Source organism: Nerophis lumbriciformis, linkage group LG22 (assembly GCF_033978685.3).
Source record: "Nerophis lumbriciformis linkage group LG22, RoL_Nlum_v2.1, whole genome shotgun sequence".
NCBI lineage: Eukaryota > Metazoa > Chordata > Actinopteri > Syngnathiformes > Syngnathidae > Nerophis > Nerophis lumbriciformis.
The window spans coordinates 14,644,113-14,661,410 of record NC_084569.2 but is presented as its reverse complement, the minus strand read 5'-3'; the positions used below and the strand labels follow the sequence as shown (position 1 = coordinate 14,661,410).

The 17,298-nt window shown below is 39.0% G+C and overlaps 1 protein-coding gene across 1 annotated transcript in view; it reads right to left on the bottom strand.

The window, feature by feature from the left end:
* The window catches only part of coro7 (coronin 7), a 360,770-nt gene that overhangs the window by 17,126 nt on the left and 326,346 nt on the right, over positions 1-17,298 (bottom strand). Inside the window, exons 15-19 of the mRNA XM_061974176.1 lie at positions 12,245-12,404; positions 8,968-9,143; positions 7,522-7,630; positions 7,360-7,446; positions 7,152-7,294 (exon numbers count right to left, since the gene is read on the bottom strand). Of these exons, the coding sequence (XP_061830160.1) occupies positions 7,152-7,294; positions 7,360-7,446; positions 7,522-7,630; positions 8,968-9,143; positions 12,245-12,404 (675 nt within the window). The remainder of the gene's footprint in view (positions 1-7,151; positions 7,295-7,359; positions 7,447-7,521; positions 7,631-8,967; positions 9,144-12,244; positions 12,405-17,298) is intronic.

Below are 17,298 nucleotides of genomic sequence, written 5' to 3'. Positions count from 1 at the left end.
TTTTTTTTAACTTAGAAAAAAGGGTAGTTTGAATTTCCAGAATGGTGGAATGTGTTGAAGGTGGAATGGTTTGAATCGGTTGAAAAATGGCCAATTCATTTTTGAATGGGAAAAATGTCCCGTAAAACCTGGAATTCTGGGAAATCTGGGAATTTTAGGAATTTGTCAAGGGAAAGCCCGCAATAGCCCACAAAATAGGCTGAACAGTTTGAAGTTGGAACAGTTTGAATCAGATGAAAAATATGGTAATTGTGGAACTTTGAAGAATGTCCCATTCATTTCAATGGGAATTTCCCCCAAATTTGGGAATTTCGGGAAAATGGTAAAAATCTTGAATGGTCTGAATGGGTTGAAATCGTTAGTGTTGAAGTCTTTCAAATCGGTCGAGAAATGTTGAAGTAGCAACATGTTGAATTGAGAAATGGTATTACGGAATTGCTGGAATTTCGGGAAAACAAGGAATTTTTCCGGTTCAAAAAACAACTTAGTTTTTTGTCTTGATTAAGAGAAAAGTTTGGACGGTGGAACGGTTGAAATGCGTTGAAAAATGTGGAAGGAGTAGTCGCCAGACAAAAGGGTGGAAATAGGGCTTTGGAAAACCAGGAATTCTGGAAAATCCTGGAATTTTTTTTAACTTAGAAAAAAGGGTAGTTTGAATTTCCAGAATGGTGGAATGTGTTAAAGGTGGAATGGTTTGAATCGGTTGAAAAATGGCCAATTCAGTTTTGAATGGGAAAAATGTCCCGGAAAACCTGGAATTCTGGAAAATCTGGAAATTTGGGGAATTTGTCAAAGGAAAGCCTACGATTCCCGAATAGGCTGAACAGTTTGAAGTTGGAACAGTTTGAATCAGATGAAAAATGTGGTAATTGTGGAACTTTGAAGAATGTCTCATTCATTTCAATAGGAATTTCCCAAAAATTTGGGCATTTCTGGAAAAGCGGGAATTTTTTTGAAAATGGTAAAAAAAAATTGAATGGTCTGAATGGGTTGAAATGGTTGGTGTTGAAGTTTTTCAAATCGGTCGAGAAATGTTGAAGTAGTAACATGTTGAATTGAGAAATGGTATTATGGAATTCCTGGAATTTCGGGAAAACCAGGAATTTTTCCGGTTCAAAAAACAACTTTGTTTTTTGTCCTGATTAAGAGGAATGTTTGGACGGTAGAACGGTTGAAATGCGTTGAAAAATGTGGAAGGAGTAGTCGCCAGAAAAAAGGGTGGAAATAGGGCTTTGGAAAACCAGGAATTCTGGAAAATCCTGGAATTTTTTTTAACTTAGAAAAAAGGGTAGTTTGAATTTCCAGAATGGTGTAATGTGTTGAAGGTGGAATGGTTTGAATCGGTTGAGAAATGTGGAAATGGTGGTAGTTTGAAAAATGGCCAATTCATTTTGAATGGAAAAAATGTCACCGGGAAACTTGGAATTCTGGGAAATCTGAGAATTTGGGGAATTTGTCAAAGGAAAGCCTGCGATTCCTGAATAGGCTGAACAGTTTGAAGTTGGAACGGTTTGAATTGGGTGAAAAATGTGGAAGGTAGAGCGTGCTAAAATCTCGAGAATAATAATAATAATAAGTTGAATAATAATAATAAATAGATGAATTTTGGTGTATAAAACCATATGTGTGAATGCTTTGGAGCATTTACACAATAAATAGTATACTAATGTGTCAAATGTATTTGAATTTTTTCTTATTTCTTATTTTTAACTTAATTTGTCCTGTCCAGCCACATAATTGTTGATAGGTGTCTAACTCAAAGCCCACCACATCATTTTATTGGTCCACAAAAGCCTGAAAATAATGTTAATCAAACAAGGAAGTCATCATTTTTGATAAATGTATTTGATCTTTCAATTTGTCCTGCATTCAAATGAATATACATTATATTGCCAAAAGTATTTGGCCACCCTATCACAAATTTACAGAATTAGGTGTCCTAATCAATACATTTAAATAAATATATAAATCACTTGGCCAGGCCACAGGTGTATAAAATCAAGCACTTAGGCATGGGAACTGTTTCTAAAAACATTTGTGAAAGAATGTTGCCGCTCTCAAAAGCTCAATGATTTCCAGCGTGGAACTGTGATAGGATAGGTTGCCGCGAAAACGGTACATTTCGGACTGCATTGTGACGAGTGTGAAATTTGGTGGAGGAGGAATTATGGTGTGGGGTTGTATTTTAGGAGTTGGGCTTGGCCCCTTAGTTCCAGTGAAAGGAACTTTGAATGCTCCAGGATACCAAAACATTTTGGACAATTCCATGCTCCCAAACTTGTGGGAACAGTTTGGAGCGGGCCCCTTCCTCTTCCAACATGACTGTGCAGCAGTGCACAAAGCAAGGTCCATACCCAATTTATCCTGCACTACCATGAGCTAATGTAACGGAATTTCGTTCTTATCTGTACTGAAAAGTTCAAATTTGAATGACAATAAAAAGGAAGTCTAAGTCTAAAACATGGTGTGGATGAACTTGACTGGCCTGCACAGAGTCCTGACCTGAACCCGATAGAACACCTTTGGGATGAATTAGAACGGAGACTGAGAGCCAGGCCTTCTCGTCCAACATCAGTGTGTGACCTCACCAATGCGCTTTTGGAAGAAAATTCCTATAAACACACTCCGCAACCTTGTGGACAGCCTTCCCAGAAGAGTTGAAGCTGTAATAGCTGCAAAAGGTGGACTGACATCATATTGAACCCTATGGGTTAGGAATGGGATGGCACTTCAAGTTCATATGTGAGTCAAGGCAGGTGGCCAAATACTTTTGGCGATATAGTGTATTTTAAACTTTGATATTATCTGACGGTGGTGCTCAAAAAAGTCAATTCACATTTCAATAGCGATTTTTATTTATTCCTAATTCAAATCGATTCATAATTTTCAAGAATCGATTAAAAAAATAAAAATACATATTTTTAATCTATTTAAAAAAATGTTTTTAGGCCATCTCTGCGCTTACTCGCTGCCTAGAGGGGCGTTTGTATCCTGTAGCCTGTTTGGAAAAAGTTTTATTATAATTTTCATACCAAATAAAAAACGCGAGAATCGGTTTGAATCATGAATCTGAATATAATTGACACCCCAAAATATCGGAATCAAATCAAATCGTGAGCTATTTTAAGGTTCACATCTCTTTATCTGATTGTGCAACAATCAGAGCCTGTGATCATCATACATACAAGTGTGCACATTTTTTATTACAATTTCTAATTTTGCTATTTTTGATCGTCACTAAGGGACCGGTTCAATAAACTTTGCAATGAAATTGATTAATTTACATTCACAGAAAATGTCTGTTTTGAATAAATATTGACCGTTTAAAAATGTTATTCGTTTCATCAGCAAAATGGAAACTGCTGTATTGTTTACCTACAAATAACTGTACTTCACTTCAACAAAAAAATAGCACATTGCTGATAGACTTTCATGTATTATAATCATCTTTGATTGCCACATTGTTTTGTACTTATCTACAGTTATTCAAACCCTAATGTAAATCACATTCATTCAATACATAGTTTGTAGTGTTAGTTGCATTGAGTTTTTTTTAATTGTTGTTTCTGAAAGGGACAAGCGGTAGAAAAATGGATGGATGGATGGGTGTGCAAGCTTATAAAGGTTAGGATTGGAACTGCATTTTCAAACCTGACCAGTAGATGACGCTTTGGTCACGTTTCAATACTGTAAGGACGCTTCTTTGACAATGTGAATATTTTGGACTCATTCCATTGTGCCATTGCCAAAATCCATATAAATTAACTTCAATTAATTCATATGTAATTATAGATTAAGAATAAATGGCACAACCACAGTTAAACATAATTAAGATGCTTTACAAGTGAAAATGAACTCAGGAAATATGTCCCTGGACACATGAGGACTTTCAATATGACCAATGTATGATCCTGTAATGACTTGGTATCGGATCGATTCCCAAATTTGTGGTATCATCTAAAACTAATGTAAAGTATCCAAACAACAGAAGAATAAGTGATTATTACATTTTAACAGAAGTGTAGATAGAACATGTTAAAAGAGAAAGTAAATTAACAGTAAATGAACAAGTAGATTAATATTTTATTTTCTACCACTTGTCCTTAATAATTTTGACAAAATAATAGAATGATAAATGACACAATATGTTACTGCATATGTCAGCGGACTAAATTAGGAGCCTTTGTTTGTTTACTTACTAATAAAAGACAAGTTGTCTTGTATGTTCACTATTTTATTTAAGGACAAACTTGCAATAAGAAACATATGTTTAATGTACCCTAAGATTTTGTTGTTAAAATAAAGCCAATAATGCAATTTGTTTAATTGTTTTATTTAGGAAAGTATGGAAAAGTACCGAAATACATTTTGGTACCGGTACCAAAATATTGGTATCGGGACAACACTATTTAAATGATAACTGTCCAACTTTGCACAAGATAACACGCTGCAGGACTGCTTGTATCGAAGCTTATATCTGAGATCGTAGATGCAATACTTGTTTTTTTGTTGTTGTTTTTTTGCTGATATTGGGCCGATATCAATATCAAATCCTGAATTACAATTATAGTGTGTTAATGATCATTGCAAGTACTGTATTATTTCTGTTGATTTCACTATTTTTGTTTGTATTTTTGACTTTTCCCCACAATTGCGCCAAACACAAAATATGTCCAAATATTGAATAAAGTTAAACACGAATAAAGCAACAGAAGAAGTATCCCACACTTCTCTTTCATAAAGCAAATCCGTACAGAAGATACGCGCATCATGATCAGGGGTTGCAATAAGGAACTTATGTTGACTGTACCGTAAGATTTTTTTGTTACAATAAAGCCAATATTGCCATTTTTTTGTGGTCCCCTTTTATTTAGAAAAGTATCGAAAAGTACCGAAATACATTTTGGTATCGGTACCGGTAGCAAAATATTGGTATCGGGACAACACTACTACGATGAAAGTGAGTTTGACACACCTGCTACTGGGGTTGTACGGTATACCGGTATTGGTATAGGACCGCGATACTAATGAATCATATTCGGTACTATACCGCCTCTAAAAAGTACCGGTCTACCTAAATAACCAGATATTAACAGTAAATAAACAAGTAGATTAATAATTCATTTTCTACCACTTGTCCTTAATAATGTAGACAAAATAATAGAATGATAAATGACACAATATGTTACTGCATATGTCAGCAGCTAAATTAGGAGCCTTTGTTTGCTTACTTACTACTAAAAGACAAGTTGTCTTGTATGTTCACTATTTTATTTAAGGACAAACTTGCAATAAGAAACATATGTTAAATGTACCATAAGATTTTTTGTTAAAATAAATATGGCCCTGCGATGAGGTGGCGACTTGTCCAGGGTGTACCCCGCCTTCCGTCCGATTGTAGCTGAGATAGGCTCCAGCAGCCCCCGCGACCCCGAAGGGAATAAGCGGTAGAAAATGGATGGAGGGATGGATGGAATTTTTTGTGGTGCCTTTTATCTAGAAAAAGTACCAAAAAGTACAGAAAAGTATAGAAATACATTTTGGTACCGGTACCAAAATATTGGTATCGGGACAACACTACTACACATTCACATTAGTGGCATAATTTTGGTCCTGACCTCTGTATGTATGATGAGATTATCGCAGATCTTCAAGATGCAACCTTTTAATCAAATTTGTATAATAGGATATTCAGACTGATTTGGTGGATTTAAAGATTCCTTTTTTATTTATAAATGAAATTATAAATGAGTATTTGGTGGGTAGATTTTGAAATGTATTGTATTGTATTTTGTATATTATATGATGATGTACAATATATTGCCAAAAGTATTTGGCCACCTGCCTTGACTCACATATGAACTTGAAGTGCCATCCCATTCCTAGCCCATAGGGTTCAATGTGATGTCGGTCCACCTTTTGCAGCTATTACAGCTTCAACTCTTCTGGGAAGGCTGTCCACAAGGTTGCGGAGTGTGTTTATAGGACTTTTCGACCATTCTTCCAAAAGCGCATTGGTGAGGTCACACACTGATGTTGGTCGAGAAGGCCTGGCTCTCAGTCTCCGTTCTAATTAATACCAAAGGTGTTCTATCGAGGTCAGGTCAGGACTCTGTGCAGGCCAGTCAAGTTCATCCACACCAGACTCTGTCATCCATGTCTTTATGGACCTTGCTTTGTGAGTACTCAGTACGGAGGACTTTTGCGACACAATTAAATAGACAATAGCCAATTCAATTGAAATAAAACATGATTGAAAAATAAAATAAACAGAAATATCCTGATATAGGTCTACAAGCAAACCCACGACTAATTCATATTTTTAAATTATTGAAATTAAGAGGATACAGTTATTTGAGCCCATAAGTTAAACAGAAATCACCCAAAAATCAATAGATGTACAAAACCCAAAACCAGTGAAGTTGTCACTATTTCATCCCTACAAGCCTGTTTCGCAGGTTTCCCTGCTCTTCAGGGGATTTTATTGAAGTCACTTCAATAAAAACCCTTGAAGCCTGTTTCGCAGGTTTCCCCGCTCTTCAATAAAATCCTCTGAAGAACAGGCTTGCAGGGATGAAAAAGCCTCTGTGTTTTTTCCATAGTGGTTATCTAAAAGTAACAGCTTCAACTCTACTGGGAAGGCTGTCCACAAGGTTGCGGAGTGTGTTTATAGGAATTTTCGACCATTCTTCCAAAAGCGCATTGGTGAGGTCACACACTGATGTTGGTGGAGAAGGCCTGGCTCTCAGTCTTCGTTCTATTCATCCAAAAGGTGTTCTATCGAGGTCAGGTCAGGACTCTGTGCAGGCCAGTCAAGTTCATCCACACCATAGCGCAAAAGGTGGATTTACAATATAGTGTATATTTTAACTGTGGGTCCCTGTCCATAGGCTGTGTGCTTCGAGGGATGACATTTTTGCAGAACGGACTCTGATATTAACAAAAGAAACAATAATGAAATACAAAACTATGTCTGTTTTTAAGTAAATAACATTAAATTAAAAAAAACTACGATGTGGCCCTCAATGAAAGCGAGTTTGACACCCCTGCTACAGTAGAGTGAGAGAGTGAAGAGTCTGGGGTGAGCAGAAGTCCGCTTAGAAAAACCTAACATATGTGATTAAATGAAATTAAGATTAAAAATGGCTGACCTGATCCTGGTGTCCAGTGAGGAGCTTCACCTGCTCCCCATCCTCCATGTTCCACAGTCTGAGGGTGAGGTCATAGGATGAAGACACCAGCAGGCCACTGGCCAAAGGGTGGAACTTGATGGAGTAGATTTTCTCCGTGTGACCTACAAGAGGAGTCGCAACCAAATGAAGACATTGTTCCGGCACATTCCTCCATGTGTTCCTGTACCTTGCAAGATGAGCTCGGGCTCGGTCAGCGTCTCTTTGAGGCCGCCGGGTGGTATTTTCCACACTCGGATCTTTGCATCGTCACCAGCTAACACACCACTTGTGTTATCATTATGTCATACTCACGGTGATCATCTAATATTACCGGCGTTTAATCACTCACCCACGGCGAGTCGGTCCACGTCAAAAGGGTCCCAGCAAAGGTCGACCACGTTGACGGAGTTCTGGACGGTGGGCAGGGACGAGTCGGGCAGTTTTCCGGGCTGATTGCGCTGGAGAAACACCACAATGATTTAATCCCCAACAGTGGTATTTTTCTGAATTTCTTCCAATGACCAGTGTTGGGTTAGTTACTGAAAACCAGTAACTAGTTACAGTTACTAGTTACTTTATTTCAAAAGTAACTCAGTTACTTACACCAAAAAGTAATGCGTTACTGTGAAAAGTAACTATTTAGTTACTTATATATTTGTTTTTATTTTTTTTATTTTTTTAAGGCCCCTTTTAATGCCCTTTTAGCCTTCATTTCAGTACTGTTATTGCACTGGAGAATAATACAATTTGTTGATCAACTTGACATGCATTTGCATCACTGAACTCTGCTAAGCAATGTGGTCTACATACAACACACAAAGACAAAGATATGTTTCAAAGGGCCATTTTGTTTCAGGCCAGAACAAATTGACAAAACTATTTTAAATAGCTGCAACATAACATACATAAGTAACAAACAGCATAATAACAACATGGCTGTAAACCAAGGAAGGCACACACTACATACACAAAGCCTAACCAGGGTTTTTTTTCTCTCAAGGAATGTTGAAATAAAATCATGTCTGAAGCCCAGAACACTCTACACATTTCCCCAGTTTTAGTTTAGAGATAAGGAAAGATTGGCCTGGCCCACTAGGATCCCTATTTATGTTTGTGAACTTTATAGTCTATACATTTAGAGTGATGTGATAATCAAACACTCTAGAAGTCTAGAATGAAAGAGTATATAAGAGAATTGACAGAGTGTGTGTACCTTCAGTGTGCAGTGCCTTGTTAAAATCCAGCCGCTGTTGCTTAGGAGGTGAGGTGTGTCTCTCTTTACTAGCTTTGTCGAAGCATGTTGCTTTTGTAGCTGTTTCAGCAGATTTGAATTGCTAGGATAGGATCTTTGATCCAAGACACAACTTACATTTAACTAAAATGTTCTTTTCTTTGTGGGCGACAAAAGAAAAGTAGTGAGAATATCTCCATGTTAAGAAACTCGGCTTCGGGCTTCGCCATGACGTCTTGTTAGTAAACACAGACACGCCCCCCCCCCCCCCCCCACACACACACGCCAATTCCTCGTCGCCTCTTTTGCAGCGCTCCAATAAAACACACTCAGATCTTCTCAGTTTATAGCCGATACTACATTAAAAATAACGTAAAATAACGCAGTAACACATCATGTAGTAACGGTAACTGAGTTACTGAATATAAAAAATAACGCGTTAGATTACTAGTTACTGCCGAAAGTAATGGCCTTACAGTAACGCGTTAGTCCCAACACTGGTCATTAGTTAGGCTACCATGAATTGATTGACTAGATTTAGTCCCAACACTGCCAATGACCCACCTCGAAGATGGCGACCTGTCCACCGGATATGCCGAGGGGCACAGCAGCGCGCTGGCGGTTGACACAGAAGCCGTCGCACTCGCCCGGCGTGGTCAGGTTGAGGTCTCGTATGTTGGTGATGTGCGTGTCCCGATGTGCCACTGCACCCTGGATGTGACGGAACTTGGAGCTGAGTCCTGCATCACAGAACATTCCGTTTAGTGAGGAAACACCGGAATAAAGTTAAAAGTTAAAGTACCAAAGATTGTCACACACACACACACACTAGGTGTGGTGAGATTATCCTCTGCATTTGACCCATGTGAGGGGAGCAGTGAGCAGCAGCGGTGGCCGCGCCCGGGAATAATTTTTGGTGATTTAACCCCCAATTCTAACCCTTGATGCTGAGTGACAAGCAGGGAGGTAACGGGTCCCATTTTTATAGTCTTTGGCATTTATCGGCCGATAATATCGGCAGTCCGATATTATCGGCCGATAAATGCTTTAAAATGTAATATCGGGAATTATCGGTATTGGTTTCAAAAAGTAAAATGTATGACTTTTTAAAACGCCGCTGTACGAACTGGTACACGGACGTAGGGAGAAGTACAGAGCAGTTGCGTCTCCCAGTCATACTTGCCAACCCTCCCGATTTTCCAGAGAGACTCCCGAATTTCAGTGTCGCTCCCGAAAATCTCCCGGGGCAACCATTCTCCCGAATTTCTCCCGGACAACAATATTGGAGGCGTGCCTTAAAGGCACTGCCTTTGCGTGCCGGCCCAATCACATAATATCTACGGCTTTTCACACACACAAGTGAATGCAATCCATACTTGGTCAACAGCCATACAGGTCACAACTTTAACACTGTTACAAATATGCGCCACACTGTGAACCCACACCAAACAAGAATGACAAACACATTTCGGGAGAACATCTGCACCGTAACACAACATAAACACAACAGAACAAATACCCAGAACCCCTTGCAGCACTAACTCTTCCGGGACGCTACAATATACACCCCCCACTACCCGCCCTACTCAACCCCCGCATGTTAAAAAAAATAATGCACTTTGTGACTTCAATAATAAATATGGCAGTGCCATGTTGGCATTTTTTTCCATAACTTGAGTTGAGTTATTTTGGAAAACCTTGTTACATTGTTTAATGCATCCAGCGGGGCATCACAACAAAATTAGGCATAATAATGTGTTGATTCCACGACTGTATATATCGGTATCGGTTGATATCGGAATCGGTAATTAAGAGTTGGACAATATTGGAATATCGGCAAAAAAGCCATTATCGGACATCTCTAGTCTTTGGTATGACTCGGCCGGGGTTTGACCTCGTGACTTACCAATCTCAGGGCGGACATTCTAACCACAAGGCCACTGAGCAGGTAATAAAATGCACTACAGTACATGCGCTATGCCTATCACACCGCATATACCTGTTTTATTACTGCTTTTTACCATGCATTAATATGCAATATAACACATCAACATAATTATACTAAGACTGAGTACGGAGGGCTTTTGCGACACAATTAAATAGACAATTGCCAATTCAATTGAAATAAAACATGATTGAAAAATAAAATAAACAGAAATACCCTGATATAGGTCTACAAGCAGACCCACAACTAATTCATATTTTTAAATTATTGAAATTAAGAGGATACGGTTATTTGCGTGCGCATTGAATCCATAAGTTAAACAGAAACCCCCCCAAAATCAATAGATGTACAAAACCCAAAACCAGTAAAGTTGGCACTATTTCATCCCTACAAGCCTGTTTCGCAGGTTTCCCTGCTCTTCAGGGGATTTTATTGAAGTCACTTCAATAAAAAACCCTGAAGCCTGTTTCGCAGGTTTCCCTGCTTTTCGGGGGATTTTATTGAAGTCACTTCAATAAAATCCTCTGAAGTGCAGGGACACCTGCAAAACAGGCTTGTAGGGATGACATAGCCTCTGTGTTTTTTTCCATAGAAGTAACTCTATAGTGGTGACTCCATATCAGTTAATTATCTAAAAGTTACTGTTGAAATAACATTCTGTGCCCAGCAGAGGCCAAATCACCATTATTATATACATATAATATTATATCTGATATAGAAGTTATTGCCATGTGAGAGATTTTTGAGAGGTTTCAGTCGGGCAGAAATAAATAAATATACTTGACATAGGCAATATGTATTTGCAGTGCAACAGCCCGCGGAACTTAATACTAAGGCAAAAAATATATACCGTATTTTCCAGACTATAAGGCGCACTTAAAATCCTGTTTTTCCCTCAAAACTCGCTAGTGCGCCTTATAACCCGGTGCGCCTAACGTAAGGAATAAGTTTGGTTGAGCTTACCCACCTTGAAGCTATTTTGTTTGGTACATGGTGTAATGGTAAGTGTGACCAGTAGATGTCAGTCAAACATAAGAGGTAAGTGTAGGCTGCACCGCTTGATGTGCTTCAACATAGGAGTATTATTATGGTTTGTGTATAAGGTAAGACATTTTATCTGGCGTTTTGTTTCGCAATATTATGCAAAAGCAACTTTTCTTACCTTCTGGTACATGCTGATCTGTATTTGGGATCTGCATAAGTCCTGAAAAATTGCACGGGTTCGCCTTTGTAGTCGATAAGGTTCTTCTTTTTCTCTATCTTCTTGTTATGTGAAGTGAAGTGAATTATATTTATATAGCGCTTTTCTCTAGTGACTCAAAGCGCTTTACATAGTGAAACCCAATATCTAAGTTACATTTAAACCAGTGTGGGTGGCACTGGGAGCAGGTGGGTAAAGTGTCTTGCCCAAGGACACAACAGCAGCGACTAGGATGGCGGAAGCGGGACATTCATGTGACATTCATCCTTCGCTGTTTCCATTTCTAATATAAAGTAGTGTAAAGTTCTTACTTATATCTGTCAGTTAACTCGCCTTGAAAGCGCTAAAACATACCGGTGTAGTGAGTTTACATTATTCACCCAAGAAACTTTAGTTTTTAGAGTTCCGGTCAGACGTTTTTTTCACGGGACACATTTCTGGTGTGGTTGTTTCCGGATGAGGAGATGCTGCTCCGTTATTGATTTAAGTAAAATCTGAATGTATGAAAAAAGATCAAAAATAGACCATTCATCGGCAGTGCGCCTTATAATCCGGTGCGCCCTATGGTCCGGAAAATAACGGTATACATAATGGTATAACATTTAAATTGTCTGTTGGGATCAACTAAAGAACCCGCAGGATGTTTCGGGCCCACCCGTGTTATGTATGTCAGGTGTGCTTGTGTGTGTTCAGACCCAGAAAGTTCTGGATAGCTTTGGCCCCCTGGCTGGGACTTGGTGAGGGGAGGAAGCCAGAGGAGAGGCCCGAGGTGGAGGACGGCGAGCGGGATGCGGCGGCACTGGTGCTGGGGGAGCTCAGAGGACTGCTAGAGGTGGAACAACCACGAGTCCCCTCCTGTTCGACAAAAACAACATACACAGTCGTGGTCAAAAAGTTTACATACACTTGTAAAGAACATAATGTCATGGCTGTCTTGAGTTTCCAATAATTTCTACAACTCTTATTTTTTTTGTGATAGAGTGATTGGAGCACATACCAAACAGCTAATTTTTTGTTTCATCTGACATCACATGGACAAAGATAAGACCTTCTGGAGGAAAGTTCTGTGGTCAGATGAAACAAAAATGTAGCTGTTTGGCCACAATGTTCAGCAAAATGTTTGGAGGAGAAAAGGTGAGACCTTTAATCCCAGGAACACTATTCCTACCGTCAAGTGTGGTGGTGGTAGTATTATGCTCTGGGTCTGTTGCCAATGGAACTGGTGCTTTACAGAGAGCAAATGGGACAATGAAAAAAGGAGGATTACCTCCAAATTCTTCAGGACAACCTAAAATCATCAGCCCGGAGGTTGGGTCTTGGGCGCAGTTGGGTGTTCCAACAGGACGATGACCCCAAACACGTCAAAAGTGGTAAAGGAATGGCTAAATCAGGCTAGAATTAAGGTTTTAGAATGGCCTTCCCAAAGTCCTGACTTAAACATGTGTACAATGCTGAAGAAACAAGTCCATGTCACAAACTTCAGCTTCTCCAGAACTCTGCAGCCTGGATAATCACCAGAACCCCTTCAATCCAGCACATCACCCCTGTTCTGCAGCAACTCTACTGGCTACCCATCAAACATCGTATCCACTTTAAAAATAATTCTCCTCACTTTCAAAGCCATCCATAACCTCTCTCCGTCATATCTCTCTGACCTGCTCCATGTTGCCACACCCTCACGATCCCTAAGATCTTCTTCATCCATCCATCTCACTGTCCCCTTATTTAAACTGTCCACCATGGGTGCCTGAGCTTTCAGCCGCTCTGCCCCACATCTTTGGAACTCTTTACCACCAGACCTTCTTAACTTAGACTCAATATCCCTCTTCAAATCAAGACTCAAAACACACCTATTCCTGACTGCTTATTCATTGTAATCATCTTATCTTCTGTATCTTTGTTGTTGTTGTTGTTTTTATCCAATTTGATTTTATTGTTTTGATTTTGTTCGGTGTCCATGAGTGCCCAGAAAGGCGCCTTATAAGTAAAATTCATTATTATTATTAGGGATGTCCGATAATGGCTTTTTGCCGATATTCGATTTTCCGATATTGTTCAACTCTTTAATTACCGATACCGATATCAACCGATACCGATATCAACCGATGTATGCAGTCGTGGAATTAACACATTATTATGCCTAATTTGGAAAATCAGGTATGGTGAAGATAAGGTACTTTTTAAAAGAAATAATAAAATAAGATAAATAAATTAAAAATATGTTCTTGAATAAAAAAGAAAGTAAAACAATATAAAAACAGTTACATAGAAACTACTAATTAATGAAAATGAGTGAAATTAACTGTTAAAGGTTAGTACTATTAGTGGACCAGCAGCACGCACAATCATGTGTGCTTACGGACTGTATCCCTTGCAGACTGTATTGATATTGTCAGGCTTGGTAAAAAGGTTAGGGAACTTTGACAGGCTTTTATTTTGACAGCTTCCTTTCACCTCCAAAGTCAAGGAATTACAATATATATATTTACCAAAAAACTAATCAGCGAAAAAGGTTCCAAAAAATAGGAACAACCGAAAATCACTCCGAATGGACGAAAACACAAAATCAAAGACGAACTATAATTGGCGCCGTATAAGCTATAAAATGTATTAACAAAAAAACGCTCTAACAGGAGGAAGAAACGACAGCTATGAAAAATTCTCCACTATCTAATCTAATAAAGTTTAACAAAAATTGTCACTCAAAAATTTGAGGAAAGAATAAAAAATAACTGATAACTCATCACTTCGGCTAAATAAACTAAATAACAAAAAATCACTCTGCTGAGGAGGAAGAAAGGAAAACTCAAAATAGCAACGAAGGGATTCAGGATCAAGGAACATAAGCACGAGACGAGGCAAGGTAAGGCAAGGCATGGACATGGACACGGATGCTAGAGAGCACGAATAAACGAGACAATCTGGCACAGAACAAAGGGAGGAGTGGGCTTATAAGACACATGAGGGTAATAAGGAACAGGTGGAAACAATCAGGGAACAGGGATGACGTCAGACTGATGACACAAAAGGAAGGGCAAGTGACCTGAAACGAGAGGAGAGTTACTTTTCAAACTAAAACATGCAAATCACAAGACAGAAAAAACCAAGACAAGACATCCCTCACCGCGGTGTGACAGATCTATATTGATATATAATGTAGGAACCAGAATATTAATAACAGAAAGAAACAACCCTTTTGTGTGAATGAGTGTGAATGAGTGTAAATGGGGGAGGGAGGCTTTTTGGGTTGGTGCACTAATTGTAAGTGTATCTTGTGTTTTTTATGTTGATTTAATAAAACAAAACAAAACAAAAAAAACGATACCGATAATAAAAAAAACGATACCGATAATTTACGATATTACATTTTAACGCATTTATCGGCCGATAATATCGGCAGGCCGATATTATCGGACATCTCTAATTATTAGGGACCGCAATGTCCCTTTGGGACAGAGGACCCTATTGTATTTTGTGCGTTTTATTAGGGACCGAGTCCCTGTGGGACAGAGGACCCTATTGTATTTCTAGTGTTTTATTATTATACCGCCGCCTCTTTGAGCTGTAATTTGACCCCCTTAACATGCTTCAAAAGTCACCATATTGGACACACACATCAGGACTGGCAAAAATTGCGATCTAATCAAAAAACCAAACCCCAAAACTCAAAATTGCGCTCTAGCGCCCCCTAGGAAGAAAACACAGATAAAACTGCCTGTAACTCCCAGTAGGAATGTCGTAGAGACATGAAACAAAAACCTCTATGTAGGTCTCTCTTAGACTTACATTTCATACACTGACAACCCCCAGCAAAAATCAACAGGAAGTTTGCAATTCCCCCTTCAAAACAAAAGTTGTGTAAAAACAGTCACCTTTTTTCAAACATTATCTCCTCTGAGCGCGTTTGTCGTGTCGGCTTCAAATTAGCACAGGAGAGAGATTGAACCCTTCTGATTAAAAGTTGATGAAAGAGTTTGAATTACTGCTCCGGTTTGGATTTTATGAGCCCTCAAAGTCGGTCCCGTCCATCGCTACTTGCAGCTTTAATTCTTTATTATTATACCGCCGCCTCTTTGAGCTGTAATTTGACCCCCTTAACATGCTTCAAAACTCACCATATTTGACACACACATCAGGACTGGCGAAAATTGCCATCTAATAAAAAAAACAACCCAAAACTCAAAATTGCGCTCTAGCGCCCCCTAGGTAAAAACACAGACAAAACTGCTTGTAACTTCCGGTAGGAATGCCGTAGAGACATACATTGACATCCTTCAGCAAAAATCAACAGGAAGTTGGCAATTCCCCCTTCAAAACAAAAGTTTAGATAAAACATTCACTTTTGGCTCTTTGAGCTGTAATTTGACCCCCTTAACATGCTTTAAAACTCACCAAACTGGACACACACATCAGGACTGGCAAAAATTGCGATGTAATAAAAAAACCCAACCCCAAAACTCAAAATTGCGCTCTAGCGCCCCCTAGGAACGAAAACACAGACACAACTGCTCCAAGGAAGACAACTCAGACAAAACTGCCTGTAACTTCCAGTAGGAATGTCTTAGAGACATAAAACAAAAACCTCTATGTAGGTCTCACCTAGGCCTACATTTCATATACTGACAACTCCCAGCAAAAATCAACAAAAAGTTTGCAATTCCTCCTTCAAAACAAAAGTTTTGTAAAAACCGGTCACCTTTTTTCAAACATTATCTCCTCTGAGCGCGTTTGTCGTGTCGGCTTCAAACTAGCACAGGAGAGAGATTGAACCTTTCTGATTAAAAGTTGACCAAAGAGTTTTAATTACTGCTCCGGTTTGGATTTTATGTGCCGTCAAAGTCGGTCCCGTCCATCGCTGCTTCCAGCTTTAATTCTTTATTATTATACCGCCGCCTCTTTGAGCTGTAATTTGACCCCCTTAACATGCTTCAAAACTCACCATATTTGACACACACATCAGGACTGGCGAAATTTGCCATCTAATAAAAAAACCAAACCCCAAAACTCAAAATTGTGCTCTCGCGCCCCCTAGGTAAAAACACAGACAAAACTGCTTGTAGAGACATGAAACAAAAACCTCTATGTAGGTTTGACTTAGACCTAGATTTCATACATTGACATCCTTCAGCAAAAATCAACAAAAAGTTGGCAATTCCCCCTTCAAAACAAAAGTTTAGTAAAAACATTCACTTTTGCCTCTTTGAGCTGTAATTTGACCCCCTTAACATGCTTAAAAACTCACCAAACTGGACAAACACATCAGGACTGGCAAAAATTGCGATCTAATAAAAAACCCAACCCCAAAACTCATTTCATATATTGACAACCCCCAGCAAAAATCAACAGGAAGTTTGCAATTCCTCCTTCAAAACAAAAGTTTTGTAAAAACTGGTCACCTTTTTTCAAACATTATCTCCTCTGAGCGCGTTTGTTGTGTCGGCTTCAAACTAGCACAGGAGAGAGATTGAACCCTTCTGATTAAAAGTTGACCAAAGAGTTTTAATTACTGCTCCGGTTTGGATTTTATGTGCCGTCAAAGTCGGTCCCGTCCATCGCTGCTTGCAGCTTTAATTATTATTATTATGTCAGAACACCAACACATTTAGCTGAACTGCACCAATTTTGTCAAGAGGAGTGGTCAAAAATTTAACCAGAAGCTTGCCAGAAACTTGTGGATGGCTACCAAAAGTGCCTTATTGCAGTGAAACTTGCCAAGGGACATGTAACCAAATATTAAAATTGCTGTATG